The 16,512-nt window shown below is 38.9% G+C and overlaps 1 protein-coding gene across 1 annotated transcript in view; it reads left to right on the forward strand.

The window, feature by feature from the left end:
* The window catches only part of LOC149150126 (pectin acetylesterase 8-like), a 441,889-nt gene that overhangs the window by 37,426 nt on the left and 387,951 nt on the right, over window positions 1-16,512 (forward strand). The window contains exon 2 of the mRNA XM_089446085.1: window positions 7,363-7,445. Coding sequence (XP_089302211.1) covers window positions 7,363-7,445 — 83 coding nt within the window. The remainder of the gene's footprint in view (window positions 1-7,362; window positions 7,446-16,512) is intronic.

Raw genomic sequence — 16,512 nt, forward strand, 5'->3', positions numbered from 1 at the left:
TTCCCCTTGGAGGGGTTTTTCCCTGGCTTGGAGCCTACATCTTGTGTACTTCGTCTCTTTGTGATCTTCATTGTGTTTGGTAATTGCTTGATGAACATCTTTAAAGATGTAATAAAAGACCAACTAACATCACAAGTAATTATCAAGATAAGGAAAACAAATTATAATCTACAAGTCTCCATATTTTCCAACATTGCCATGTGGGAATACCTCCCTATGCTCCAAAAAATCAACACCAACAAGGTATACCATTTGGTCACACTTTTCTAGGGAAAATTTTTCCCATGGGCTAATTTTCCATGAATTTTCCCAAAAAAAGATTTTCCAATTTCCATTTTCTATAAAAATGATTCACCCAAATTCTATAAGATAAATTTGTTTTCCCTTAAAATTTACCAAAAATCTTATAGAAACTATATAAAATCCTTAGAAATTTGAATATTTTTACAAAAATATGATCAAACATTTTAAATTTTGCATACTAAGGACTAGTGAAATTCCCCAAGGTTTTTGCACTTTAAGATAAATTTCCATCCTTAAAATTTTCTCTGCACTTTTCCAAGCATACAACATATTTGGAATGAGTTAATTACAACAAATTTTACAGCAGAAAATCTGCTTCTTTATCTTCTATATGTGTGTTAAATCACTTAACAATTCCATCAATATAATATGTTTAATTAGCATGAACAATAAGCTCTAGAATCCACCTAACAAAGAAGATAACACAAATTGAAATCAAATCTGCATGTACACAATATATGGATAGCTGGAAACTTGACACACACACATATAAGTTGAAGTAGAAGTATATACCACAACTTTATCAAAATATTGGTAAAAGTTAAGCTTTTAAAGCTTCATAAGAAAACCTAGCCACGAAATTATCCTAGCTAGGAATCACTTTCGAGTCTCGAGTCCCAACCAAGGTTGGTTACTCCACCAAACATTGTCAATATTCTAGCATCAACACTGACAAGTTCTCCTTAGAGATGTTGTCTTCCTTAGGGTATAGAAACTCTAGCCATGTTGCATCATAGAGGTGTTTGGCAAGAGAACTGTAGCGCTAGCCTCCAAATCTACATGTCCATTATAGGGTTTGAGTCCTTAAGCCTTAGGTATTTGACTCTTGCAGTTGACATAAGCACCGGGACATTCTTGGAACATCAAGGATGAAATAATTGAGTCTTCGTTCAAGTAAGACATCTTGCTAAGCTCAAGATTCATCCAACTAATCTCTCTATGATATTGCACTAACATCACATCTCACAAGAAAAATGGTCCAAATCATGCAAGTCATTAGCACCACTCTACATCTCTATTACTGGGTTAGAAACCCTAGTGCTACAAGAAGAGCCATAATAACCATTTTCATTCCCAACATCATGTTCTTTGCTAGTGTTTACGTGCTTGGCACAAACCTAGCATCCATTGTAAGAGAAAACCCTTGTATCACACAAGAACAATCTCTCCATGAAAATTCAAGATGTCTATCTCACTCCCCTTTTATTATCCTAAGATTTTCTCATGAACCCTAATGTCATGTTCCTAGGGTTTCTCGATGAACCCTAGCATATTGCATCCAACAAGACAATACAAAGAATAGAGTACGAATAATGATAATGATTACAAGAGGTCTCTCCTCCATTTATATATGCATAGGCGAGGGAGGCTAGCATAAAACAAAGGTGTGTCCATACAAGTAACCAACAAGGAAACCTCACATGGAGCACTTTACAATACAAGAATGCACAAGTGTCACACAAGCATTTATCCAATCCCCAAGGTCAAATGTCCTTGATGCATGATGCTCCTTTGTTCAACACACCTCCTCCAACATGTTGCCCTCTCTTATAGGTTGTTAGTCCAATGCTTCCTTGTCCATGGTGGTTTGTTATCCCAGTGTCTTAATTGAAGGTGATCTTCCTCTAATTGTGTGACACATGTCCCCCTCGGGCCTATACCCAATGCTCCTCAATATGTGTGCCATTGTGGTCTTAGAGCTCCAATGCCCCTCCTCAACTTATGTGTTTGAGTCTGTCACTAACCTCCATGTAGTGTGCTCTTTAATCCAAGTCTCCTCAAGTCAAGTGTTCAACCTTCACATTTAAGTTAGAATGTCCCAAGCACTAGTGGCTAAGTGCCCTCCTCCTAGTGTCCAATGCTCCTCTTAGGTAGGTAGCTCCCTTAATTGAGCAACCAACTCCCATATTATGTGCATCCAATGGGTTAGTCCTCGCACTGATTAGGGTAATAATCTCCCAGGTAAGGGCACCATAATAATGGTCTAACCAAGGTCAAGTATCTACCCAAACTAGCCGTACATATGTCCATGAAGCATCCTTAAGGCTAGGAGACATAACAATATCGTAGCAAGGTGATTTTTTTTTTTTGAATAGCCCTGAAAGGTAACAGTCTCTTTGCTGTAACACCCATCAAGCCCCTTTAAAATTGCAACTTGTAACTTGAGTGCCTCCACAAAGTATGAAAATTTCAAACCTAGGTGATTAACGTCTATTCTCAAGTTTTTTCCCCGATGAAAAATTGTAATTTCCATTAATAAGAAATGAAAATTACATGTTGTAGATGCCCGAAAGCATATCAGATATGGTTGAGATACCATGCTATAGATGCCTAAAGGCATAACAGTACAAGCCAAAATCCCAAAAAAAAAATACAAAGGCCATCCATAGGAGGCTATATAGAAGCTAAACTTGAGAAAGAAACATATCACTTTCAGATTTATGTGTAGGATAACCACTTATCCTACCCCTTTCTTTCTTTCTTCTTTTCAACTTTATGCCAGACTCCTTGTGAGGGAGTGGCACTTACAATTGCTAACTGATTTTCATTTCCCTGCAAAGAGGCTTCTTTTAGTTTTTTCTGAATTCGAGCTCTCCGAGGCATGGGATCGTTTCACTCCACCCGCCTCCATGTGAGGGAGTGCTTCTTTCGACTGCTGCACTATTATCTCTTTTTTTTTTCAGTAATTCTATGACTTTGAAGCATTGATCCATCTCGCTCTTCCCCTTTGTTTTCTAGAGTTCCTTGATGTTCCTGGACCTCCACATTCATTTGATTCACCACAACTTCCTCGTCCTCATCTTCTGAAATCTACGGATCTGGGACCTGCCATCCTTTTTTCTTTTTGGGCTGCTTCTTTCTCATGTTTGGAAACTTCTTTTACAACGGACATGAATTTTGTAAATGTCTAGTCTGAAAAGAAATGCGACATCTGAATGTTGTGTTCTCAAAATCTAGAAATTGTGTCCAATGAAAACTATTATGAATTAAGTGGATACGATCATGTAGTCCTTTACTAAGATCTACCTCTACACATATTCTAGCATAGGTAAAAATTCTTGTATCAACTTTTTCTAAATTTGTCTTTATGTATTTGCCCAAAGTGTTTCCAATTCCCATTAATACTTGGTGGTGCTAAAAAGGAAGGGGAAGATTATACATTCTTACCCAAATTGGCATTTTTGAGACCACCAAAGTATTGGCATCAAAACCTGGGAACCATGGAGTGATAAAAAGACCTGCATTCCCCCAAAACCATGGTCCCTCATTTAGAGCATAATCTAGGTCCTTTTGTGTGTCAAATTGTACGATAAAAAATCCTTTCAAGCACAAGTGAATGTCGCAGTTGGGGGTCCAATTTGAGAAGACCCACTACTGAAGATCCTCTGATTTTGACCAAAAACCATTAAACCCGCATACAAAAGCTTGTGATTGTAATACGTCAAACAATTCCTTTACCTCCAAGATATTTACCGCCATTGCTGGAGCATGTTCCAATTGATCGATCTTATAAAGACCTGGGAGATTCGGGCTTCGCCCAGATGATGCGATCTTCTTCCTTGCTATCTAGAATGAGCCAGAAGGTTTCTCCTGATCAAGTTGAGCTTGAGGCTCTCCCTTGCTTTTCACTGCATCTCGATATGCAATTGCTCCCTTGGGGTTGTTGAAGCCTGGAGAGCCTCCCCGTAACCTCAAATTTAAAAAACGCTAGAGCATGTAATAATGCAGCAATATCACATCCTCATATCATCCTATATCCATTTTCCCCCACTAATCAGGCTTTGAAAGTTCATCGGGATGCCCAATTTATATTGGATATTATGCTTTAGTTCTTTAACAAAATTAGAAGCCCGAACTCAAAATAGGACAGAGTTTCCACCAGGGGTTTTAATAAATATGTGGAAAAAGTCCTATGCATCCAGATCTGTTTTCAAATTGTGAATATCATGTTGATCCACATCCAGATCTGTTAGAAAAACATATCCGAGGACCTTGGGTTTGGGGGAGCCTACAATAAGTCAGGAAAATGCCAAAGCGAAAGCCAAGCCACCACGTTTGTATTTAGAAATCACTGGATTGACGAGAAACAACCATGGCAGCGCAAATCTACAAATAAAAAATCATATCTGCTCATAAGGGTTGTCATAGGTCTGTGAGTCTCTAGATCTGATTTCATTGGATTGAGGTTCATCAGATCCATCTATTTGGACAATGGATCTTTAGTTGGAGGAGGCCCTATCTAGCAGGTTCCAGACGTTTGCAAGCTTCCATCCTTCGATTTGAAGATCTCTCCTACTGCAGCACATTTAAATTGAGAAACCGCGCCATTTGCAAAAACCACCCGCGCAACAATTAGATCTAAGCTCTTTGCATGGCATAGAAGTCGCTCGTGGCCATTAGTGACTCCATACTCGTCGATAGGAGGCTGAAACCCCACACCGAACACCAAGAATGAACCGCAGAAACCCTTTGCCATCGTTCTCTCCCCCGTGAAGCAAGTGTTTGAAATTCTCTAGTTTAGATTACCAATGTCTGATCTCAACTAAACAAGTAAATTGCTGAATTTAAATAATGCTGAAATTAAATTTCAGACCATAGTATCGATCACACAATAGTTGGAAATTAATAGTGGAAGCATAAAATCAATTTCACACATACTTAGGTAATTAGTCCTTCAAAATTATTTTTTCTTTCCTCTGAAGAAATTTATACGAAAACCTCCGCACATTGCCAAGAAACCCATGTGTGCCAATGTGGTTAGAAAGCTCCAATGCTCCTCTTCAACATATGTGTTCAAGTCCATCCATCACCAATCCCCATGATGTATGCTCTTTAATCCAAGGGTCCTTAAATTAAGTGTTCAACCTCGAGGTATATGTCACATGGTCCCAAGCTCCAAGGGCTAAGTGCCCTCCTCGTGCCCAACACTCCTCATAGGTAGAAATGTACCCTAATCCAGCAACTAACTCGATAGTGTACAGACAATGGGTTAGTCATCATGTTGATTAGAGTAAAAACCTCCTGGATAAGGGTGCCATGCTTCCGTTTCTATCCTTGGCCAAGCATCCACCCATATTGAGCCATCCATATGTCCGTGAAGCATCCCAAGGGGCTAGGAGACATAACACTCTCCTAGCAAGACGAAAACACTTTTGGAGTAACCCCACAAGCTAACATAGAATAGGCGAGGGAGGCCAACTATAATAAAGTGGACTAGGTCCACAAGCAACCTAATCTAATCTACAAGATAAGGTCCCCATTTGAAGTGCTTCCTCTCCAAGGTTTACAGATTTCAAGACAAGGCTTCTCAAGTTTGCACTCTCCAAGCATGGGCTTTGAATGTCAAGCACACTTTATCATAAGGCTCTTCACTCTCCAAGACAAGCATCCAATGCTTCAATGCTCCAACACTCCTCAACATATGTGTCTTGGGTTCACATACAACCCTAAGTAATGTGCTTTTAATCCAAGCGTCCTCAAGTCAAGTGCTCATTTTCTTAGGCATGCCAAGTGGTCCCAATGCTGCTAAGGCCAAGTGCCTGACCTCTTAGTGCTGAATGCTCTTCCTCCAAGCTAGATCCAACACCCATGCAAGCAACCATCCTTCTCAATTTGTACATGCCAGTTAAAATAACCACCTCATAAAGGAATGTATCACATTTAGCACCAAGTCCTTTGTCAAGCAACCACCTGTATTAAGCTTTTCAAATGTCATCAAACAAAAGGTTTAATATACAACCTGTTGGATTTCTAAAACATGGTAAACAAACCTTGCACTGAAAGAATTCCTATACTCCTCGATAGCTGAAACATGAAAGCCACTCAAAATTGATGTTCTAATAATACTAATGTCCACAAACACAATGCAGAAAATTATCACAGAGACACTCAGGTTTCTCATGAGTCACATCAGTGTTATTAAGCAGAGAAAACAGAATTACTGTGTACTTGCTAAATCACATTTAAAAACACAAAATTAGTAGATGGATTGTCAAATACGTTACTGCTTTTTCATTAAGTCTGAATTGAAATTTGCTGCAAGAAAAATACAAGCACCTAATTCATTGCTTGCTGCTGAATAGATTTCCTTAAACCTATACCCTTGCCTTCTCCTTTATAGTGGGGGAAGAAGAGTTGGTATAAAGGATCTGAACACACACAATGGCACCCCAATTGGAGATGATCTAAGGCATGTAAGCATGCATCCTCCTAGAGATTTGCACCTTAACTTGCATGCGCCTTACCTAAATAAGCAAATCCTAATATAAGATGCCTTGTGTTAGAGTAGCCAACATGTAGTATGCATGCACCTCTATCCTCAAGTCAATTGCACCTTTTAAGAATAGTAAATCCACCCAACGATGCCTTATTTCCTAGAAATTAATGCTTATTCCTAAATTGGACTCTAAGAATAAGCTTATCCTATTCTATATATAGTCGGAAGTCTACAAATTGTGACTTGTTCCTTCATAGCAAATAGCCTAGAACATCAGCTGCAATCACCTAGAATACGCAGCATGAGTGGCAGTCTTCCTAATAGACACTGCAGAAGAATAGGGTTTGAAAGTATGCCATTGACACTATCCCTTGCCGAGGCATGGAAAACGAGTCTCCAGTAATATATGAAAGAAGAAGCCAAACCCCAACCAAACCAACATGTTAAGGGCAGATTTATCTTTGAATGGGCTGAGGTGGCTGCTAAATTAAAGAAATTTGTAATTACATTTAATTCACGAATACAACATACTATTGAATGAAAGCGAAAAGGGCAGACACCCTGTTTTTTTTTATATATAGAATACATGGGTATTCCCTCAATTTTTTTGGATAATACTAGTTAAAGGACTGCATCATGTTTCACTTTTGCAATAAATGGCCACGGCATTCGTTTTCTTATATTTCCTGTTTTATTTGATATGCCTTTTGTTTCTGGAAAACCAAATATAGAGCAAACTAGAATATAAACGAGCATTTGAATATTTTTACTATGTATGCAATTTTCTTGTAGGATTATTAAATGCACAACTTCTTATTTCAGTTTTTTGTCTCTTTGTGTAGTTTGCCTAGATGGAACGCCACCAGGTTACCATCTAGACAGGGGTTTTGGGTCAGGATCAAACAGTTGGCTCATTCACCTTGAGGTTTGCCTCTAAATTGAATGAATGTTGGTTGTGTTGTTTCTCTGTCTACCTGTCATGTCTTGTGTAGCTTTTCTCTTTGTTAATATATTTTGAGGACATCCTTGAGTTCGAATCATGATTCTATTACTAGTGATATACAGGAATATGCTTGATTGGAATTTGGCATCTAGCTATGAACATGCACTTGTAAGGACAATTTTCAAGCCTTTTTTTTGACAGAAAATGCAACCTAGATCTCATTGTTGAACAGGAAAGAAAACGTCAAGATTCATATATCATTGACCCAAGGTGTGACTATATGGAGTACGCATACATTCATCCCCGAGGATAGGGGACAACAAAGAGAATATTGAAATCAATAACAACCCAATCCCAAAAGAATTTGGAAACCTTGCTGTCCTAAAGTGCATCTTTAACCGTTTTTATTTTGTGAAAATCACACAACCATTTGTTAGGCTAGAGTGTTGGAACCAATCTTTGACTGCCCAGTTACTATTAAGCACCAATCATCCGAGCACACTGCTCTTAAAGGAAGAGAGGGATTTCTAGATATTTTGATATCTCTCAAGCCACCTGATTTCATTATCTTGAATGGGCCACTTTTTGAAAAAGTGTTCTGCAATTTGATGATAGGACCCTTCCCAATCATGCCATATTTGTCCTTCGGAATCCAAATTCATCTTGAACAAGGACATCTACCAATAATTACCTCCATGCATTATTATTCAAGACGAATAAAGCAAATTTGCAAATTTCCTAGTTTAATTTCAAATCAAACGGATTATAAATGAGTTCTACTTCAAACTAATTTCAATTTGTGGCTTGCCTTTGTACAAGAACTTTTTGCTTATTTAGCAAAAGCTGATGCTTAGAAGGTATTAAAAGTTCCAACAATTACTGAATACATTTCTTATTGATAATTCTCTTACTTTCACATCCTTTTGATGATTTTCTGGAAACATTTTCAGATCTATTATTGTTGGCTGAAAAAGAAAAACATAAGCTGAATTTAGAGTCTGTGGTCTCTAGATCATTTCAAAGTTGTATTTCATGAATATAGATGATAGAGTAGTTTTGTCATATTTTATGCATGTCTTTTATGTTTTGATGTTGTTTTGCCCCATGTGCTATAATAGTGCTAACCATAACCTTGACATTTGCAATGGTACAACATAAAGAGGGTGAATTCCCATTTTAGGAAGGTCACGTGGTTGATGCGCTTACTCACATATGAGTGGTTTTAAATATTTTTTGGCTTATTTGAAAGAAATAGTATTTTACGACTATGATACAATTTGAGCTAAGGTCAAGTGTTTAATTTTTATGGTATTGGATCCTAAATATCTAATGGTATGCTTGGCTAGTTGACTGCAACTACTTTTAATTGAAATTGTTTAGTTGAATGTGCTTAGTTTAAGCCGTGAGTTGTTGAAGTCCTCAATAGGCAAAAAATGCTTTAAGTCCTTAACAAACAATTTACTTCTTGTAATGCATACAATTTTTTTTGTTTTGTTTCATTCTAACCATGATGGGAAACTTCTTGAGACTTCATCGTTGTTGATGGGTGGTAACTAGGGTAATTGCTGGTGTCTAATTTCCAAGCACCTAATCTTGAGGGGATTAAGAGAGTTGAACTTGTGAAATATCCATCTTGGGGGTGAGATCTCATTTCTGGCTTAGTATTGCTTGAGTTTGTTAATTTCCAACATGGTATCAGAGCAATAAACTCGAAGTGGGAGATCGATTTGTCATAGTATTACAACAGAATAATTTCCAGCAGAAGTATTCTTTTGGGTTGAATATTTGATTTGGTGGTTGAAAGGATGGCTGTAATTGGACTGAGATTTGAAAACCAATTGGAGAGTGCATCCAACTATAGTCCTCGGAAGAAGAGTATAGCATTGGTGTTGATGGAGAATGGGATCTAGGAGCTTGCAGATCAAAAACCCACTCCTCCTACTGATCCTGCCCTACTGGCCATCCATAACCAAAAGGATGTGAAAATGAGAAGGATTATTCTGGATTGTGAAGGATCTTGTGATCCCTCATCTTTTCGGAAAAAACGATTGCCAAGGACATGTGGGAGGCTCTGATAAAATTATATCATTGATAACCAGAACAGGAAAATGGTGCTAAAGGAGAATCTTTGGGGCACCGAGATTTCCAAATCAAATACCATAACATCCTATCTCACCAGGATCTCAAAAGTTCATGATGAGTGGGATGTAGTTGGGAGGCCATCTGGTGAGGACTGTTGGACACCTAATCCTAAATGGGTTAGTGTAGAAGCCGAATGGACAAAAGGAGTCCAAGAGACCTTGGGATGTGGAACCCAACGGTCAGATATTGTACTATAAATGTAAATCATTTGTTAATAAAATGGTACTGCATGTTTTATCTTTCATGTTTTTGGTTGCCCATGTGTGTTTAACATGGTATCGGAGCTATGATGTGTGGCCTGTGTAGTTTTCTTCCTCACAGTTTATGCCTTAGGTAGAAAAATAAAATAAAATAAAAATGCCATGTTATTATTTCCTGCGCAGCTGGTCTGAGTCGCCCTGAATAGCACTGGCCTGGTCTTCATTACCTGTAACGTTCTATGCATACCTGACGCTCCTGAGCACTTTGCCTTCCTGCGGCTTCCTGCTTGTCAGAACTATCATTCCTTAGCCTCGTATGCAACGATTTTTCCCTGAGATATTATGCCCTGACATGACATTCTACTGCGCCAATTGTGTTAGGTAGAAAGGAATCAAATGCTTATCTTTTGATATCTATTGTTAATATTTGCTAGTTATGCGTTAGGTTTTCTACCCTGCAATTCCCTACCAACTCTGTCAATCCTGACATTTCCTCAGCGTTGTCGATTCTCTTTCGCCATGAATAAGCGCTGGTCTCTGTCCCATGCAATTTGTAAATAAATTCAAACAAAGAAAAAGGAAACGGTCCCTGCTCGGATTAGAGGTCAGTTTGTGAGGCAAACTAATGATATCGAAGCAGCTGGTGCTAATGGGGTTGTTTATGGTGTCGATTCCTTTGAAGATGAGGATGATGGGTATGTACATGGTTCTGGGGAATTAAGACTGACGTCTTCCCCTGAAAGCTTGGCTGGAGACACAAAGAATGCTATCTAATATCAAAGACAGAACTTTAGACTTCAACTATTGTTCTAATGAGCATGTTGACATGGTCCTTCTCCCATTCTAAAGTTCTCTCTCTCTTTTTGACCAAAAAAAAAGGAAAAGGCTGATTCGGTGGTAACAACTGTTGTGTTTATCATATCTGGGATTTCAATGTATAGGACTCTTGGTATTTTTATATCTATTCTCAAAGTCTTGATTTCAAAAATTTTGTGTTTTTGAAGTGCTAATACAGAGAATGTGCATATAGATGCCTTTTGCAGAAGGATACTGTAACTATTCACAAACTATTTATTGCCTCCAAATCCGAATATTCAGCCATTTTCTGGCGGAAATTTCATGGCTAATTTAGTTTATCGTATCATGCCTGTTCAAATGCTACTTGTAATTCTGTTGTACGTTTAAGCGACAATTATTCATTTGTTATTGATTTCCTCGGAAAGAATCAAGAAGTTCCTCATTGTACAACAAAGCATATGGAACGTCCTGGTCGTTATCTTCGCGTTGGTCATTGTTGAGAACGTGTTGAAAGAATGAGTTGAAACTCCTGCATGGTGATGTATGAGGTTTTTGTTTGAAGACTGTGACTTAACTATTGTGCTCTCCATAAAGCCTGCATGTATTGGCAAGTTTGTGGCTAATACGTTCATATATGTTCATATATATGTGTGTATTCTTTCTAGAATCGCATTAATGGAAGGCGTTCTGGACATGGATAAGGATGACCTCGCACGGCCTGGTGAAAGAAATCCGATCTTTTGATGATGTATTTGACCTGGAACGGATATCAAGAGCTCCTCCCCTGGCAATGACGATAGGGTGAAATGACGCGGCTCTCATGGCAGTCCAGATTTATGCATATCCGCCTTCAAATCTCAACTCCATCACTCTTACGATAGGTCAATCAAGTCAGGCTGAAAATGAAACCCTATGCCTTATTTCAGAAACCCACAACGACAGGATTGAACTAAAACAAGAAGGTAGCAGTCGAGATTCTATCTGTGAATAAGTTGTTGAAATGAAAAGGCCGCGATTGGATCAGCTGCTTGTAGCGGTCCAACGTAGATGGTGAAGTTAACACATGAATTGTGCATTATGTAAGTGAGCTGAACTCATTCTTCACTAGCGTGCTGGTTCTACCTTCAGGAGTGCTCGAACTGTTTGTACTTCAACTGCAGATTGTGGAAGACATTCATTTTTTCTTGCAAAGGAGTGTTGTTTATGCATGGAAGAAATCAACCAGAGATGTGGCTTCATCCGTAATCTGCTCAACAACGAATAATACCATTTTTATGGGTATTCTCGGCTATATATTTATATAGAGGTCAGTTCGTTCTGTGCATCCAAAGTTTTCTCTGTTTGAGAAATCCACCCACAAGGCTCTCTTTTTCTCAAGAAATCCACCCATTCATGCAAAGAACTATAGAATCTGTTTTGTGTTAAAGTTCTGCGGAGAGACTCTTCCAGAAATTGTGTGGCTGTGGGGTCGACGTATGCCAGTGTCATCTACAGCAACCAAGGGCAAAGTTTTGTGTGAACTTGTCTATGAATTGATGTAATCTATTAATTTGATGCAAGGAGTGTTGTTGACTGTTTGCATTAAACAGAGATTAGATTTAGAGATTTGATATGACAGTATTGACACATTATTCTTTGTAAATGCCTATGATAAAGCAACTATTGAGTTGGTACTGTTGACATTGTTGATCTATAGACATGTATTGATGAAGTGGAGTATGATTTCACATTCTAGGGTTTCAGAGATAAGTCTTGCATTACCAAGTATTATTGACTGAATATGCTGATGGATAGACTCTGATGATGATGTTGAATTGACGGGCTAAGTGTTATGTCAGAGAGCTTGACAAGCCTTGATACACTGCTATATTTTTACCACTGTTGGTTTGATCATTGCTATGGCAATGTTGCAATGGACAGAACATGGTTGAGATTGCTCTACTAAGACTGTCGACAAATTTCATTTGCAAAGAAAGTCAAAGATTGACTCTTTTTTTTCACAGTGTGAGTAGTTTGAATAATTTGAGAAGTACATTAAAGCAGCGAGTCATTTGCTACATTGAAATTGGTACTGTGTTGTCTGCTACAGTGACTTTGTGATATTGGCATCCTGCTATTCATCTAATAGTTGCAAGTATTTATAGACCAATTTGTAGCTGAAGATAACATCAGTTCTCTGATTATATTGGTCTGAAATGGATAGAATAGATGATGTATTGAAACTACTGAATAATTTAATACTTTCCACTGTTGATGAGATGGTTAAGATCAACAAAACCTCTCTTTCCAATATTAAAATTTGTCTCCAAAATGCACATGAGAATATTGAGTTTTTGCAGCTTGAGACAAAGCTGCAGCAAGAAGAACTACAGCAATGGAGTCATCATTCTGAACCTGTTTCTGTTCAGAAGATTGAAACAAACTCCCATAAACAGCGAGACAATAATGTTACAGCTGGTTCAGATTTAGTACCCAATAAAGCAACAGTTGTACATGCAGATGCAGAAACTCAGTCTGCACTTCCCAAGCCCATCATCAGACCTTGGGAACAGCTTGTCCACAACAAGCACAGAACTGGTCTTGGATATGACAAGGACTTGTCCTTTCATATTCCAGACTACTCAAAGCCCATTCAGTTTCAGAGTGCTGGATTCATTCATGACAGTTCACCTGCTCCTCATGACAGTTCAGCTTCAGCTGTTCCAGATTCTACTCCTCTTCCACCGCAACAACAACAACAACAGATTGTGAAATGCCAACACTGTGACCGAGTTGGCCATTTGAAAGATCACTGTTTTGATCTTCATCCATGTAAGCACTGTCATAAAACCAGCCATTCTTCACACAGATGCTTCAGAAATAAACGTCCTGCAAGAACAAAGATTCATCTTGGATGGATTGCTTCTTGGCAATGGGCATCAACAGCCAAGAAGATATTCCAAACACATGTCAGAACTTGTTCTCGAGTATTAAACAGTCTTGCAGTTGAGTTTTCTCCATTTTCTCACCTTGTATCTGACAAGGGGGGAAATGATGGTCATCTACAAGCTTCAAAGCCACATCAAGTGAGTCTGAGCCACAACCTGCCACACCAGTTTCAGAGTTGTAGCCAGAAACAAAGATGCCGTGAACATGCCTTCAGTTGGCAATCTGGGACACTTCCTCTAGCAGAAGACTTCAGCTTCTTGCCAGTTTCGGAAGCATTCCAGGAACAAAATTGAGAACACTTCCTCTAGCAGAAGACTCCAGCTTCTTGCCAGTTTTGGAAGAGTTCCAGGAATTGCATTAAGCATTCCAGAGTTGTTGGTCATCCTTAAACCATCACAGGTTGAGACTTCCCTTTTCAGGTTGAAGTTCTCCCTTTTATGTGGGGTGAGACCTCCCTTTATTGGTTGAAGGTTTCCCTCTTCAAAACAATAGGAGCACTTCCTCTAGCAGAAGACTTCAGCTTCTTGCCAGTTTTGGAAGAGTTCCAGGAACTGCACTAAGCGTTCCAGTGTTGGTGGTCATCCTTAAACCACCGCCCTTTATACCAACATTTCATAGAGCACATTCAGCCTAGTGCTGCCATGCATTTTTTGCACATTTTGTATTACAACTCTCTTCTTGGACTCATACATAACCCTTCGGATTAAGGGGGGGAATGTTGGACACCTAATCCTAAATGGGTTAGTGTGGAAGCCGAATGGACAAAAGGAGTCCAAGAGACCTTGGGATGTGGAACCCAACGGTCAGATATTGTACTATAAATGTAAATCATTTGTTAATAAAAATTGTACTGCATGTTTTATCTTTCATGTTTTTGGTTGCCCATGTGTGTTTAACAAGGACGACCTTGAATGGCTTCAGTAAGCTATGGGTTCCCTTCATCAAAGGCATTGTGGCATGTGAGAACCTACCTGACTAGAAGACACTGTGGGATGATTTCATCTTAGAGGAGATTCGAGAGGAATCTCTACAAGGTGGCTAGCACGAGGCCAATGATGAGAATCTTGCTCTTGCCAGTCAGACAAGGAAGGGTAAGGGGACGACCAAGAATAATTCTGGAGGAGAGGCTACCTCAGGTCTGAAAAGAAGAAAGACATGACCAAAGTAAAATGCTTTGCACGTCGTAAGTTGGCTATTATGTATGTCAATGGCCAAACAAGAAGAAGGGAAAGGGGAAGACAGACGTTGCAACTTCAACAGGTTCACAGATTAGTGTGTTTGCCATCAAATTTACGTTCTTGTTAGTGTCTTGTCTTTCTAGCACCATATCCAAGGGTGCATGGTTCGTGGACAATAATGCTTTTTGTCATATGAGGAGATCACAAGAGTTGTCCACCAATATTTCAGAGGGTGACTCAGAGCTACATGTGGAGCTTGGGAACAATGGCAAGTGTGTGCAGTATGTTGGTAGCTATGGTCAGTCTTCATAATTTATATTTTAGCCCTTGAAATATATAATGTATTTGTAAGACATGTTCTTCATGTCATTTTCATTGATTAGCCCTTGAAAGAATTATTATAAGACATGTTCTTCATGTCGGATTTAAAAGAGAAAATTTCAAAATTTGAATTTTAAATTTTTGGCTTCAAACTTGTCAAGTCAGACCTCCTCAAGTCAAGTCAACCCCAGTGAAGAGACACACACATTCAGACAGACAAATCACTATATAAAGAGCATTCAACCTCCTACTCAAGGCACCATTCAACCTCTCATAAGACAAGACAATTTTTGGGCGAAGAAGAAGGGCAAAGAAGGACAAGAAGGACGAATTCATCTCTAGCATTTATCTCTCTCTCCCTTGAATTCGCACATGTGACTTTTTGGGTAGTTTCTGGGCAGTAGTGCGAAATTTTGGGCAGCAGGGCCGAAATTTTGGGCAAAACATTCTAGGCAGTAAGGTTGAGTTTCTAGGCATATTCTAGGAGGCCGAAATTCGGCCTAGGCAGATCAGAGAGGGATGATGTTGAAGAATAGAAATTTGAATTGACAAGAGTGTTGTTTGACCAGGTTTGACCATAGTCTTGTTGGTCGATTTGACGGTTGACCTCATAGTTGACTAGCCGCATTAGATGTATTTCTTGTTGAAGTGAATAATTTCTCTAAGGAAAAGGTCGCTGGGTTTTCCCAGGGCAAATCTTGTGTTTTCTTTATGCATTGTGATCTCTACTGCCCTTGTGCTTTTATGGTTGAATTAAAGAAGTGTAATTGCTTAATTTTAAATTGGAATTGTTAAAATAAGATCTACATCATTTGAAGTAATTATCAGTGTTTCATAAATTAGTGCTTGTATCTATTGCACTTGAAAAATCAACATGGTATTAGAGCTTTGGTGAAGGAAAGGACATTGAGATCACTCTTGAAGAATACTTGTAAAAGGAAGAGCACTAAAGAAGACCTCATCTACTATCTAATTGCTTGTCTATGACTATGGGTTCTGTTGATGGTGATGGACCCGCCAACATATTAGGGGATCTTCCTAGTAAGAAGTCCCAACTAGACTTCAGACCGTTTGGAGTAGGAGTCCCAAAAGTGGGTAGTAAAGCTATGCCTTGACTGCGATAACGCCCAGAGGTAAGTGTGATATCTTTGTTGGAAGCAAGTGTGTGACGTTGCAGCGAGTCAAGTAAGATGCATGGGGGTTCTAACACATGAAAGGGGAAAATGAAGTGTATCCCTTAGAAGCCTGTAATAGTATGCAACCTGAAAGGAACACATGAGCTGAATGACATCACAAGCTATGTTGACCACTCCATGTCAACTACCCCATAGCTGTACATTTTTTCACGCATGGATTTCCATTATGTCCGAGCATTCAAATGATTCACAGATTCATCATTATCATCTATATGTACACTAGAGTTTTGTAAACCTATTTTGCATTTTGTAATGTATACGATCCTAGCAGACAAATGTAGGTAAC

Source organism: Pinus tabuliformis, chromosome 9, assembly GCF_031772625.1.
Source record: "Pinus tabuliformis cultivar Carrire ecotype Pingquan chromosome 9, CPIR1, whole genome shotgun sequence".
NCBI classification, from domain to species: Eukaryota; Viridiplantae; Streptophyta; class Pinopsida; order Pinales; family Pinaceae; genus Pinus; species Pinus tabuliformis.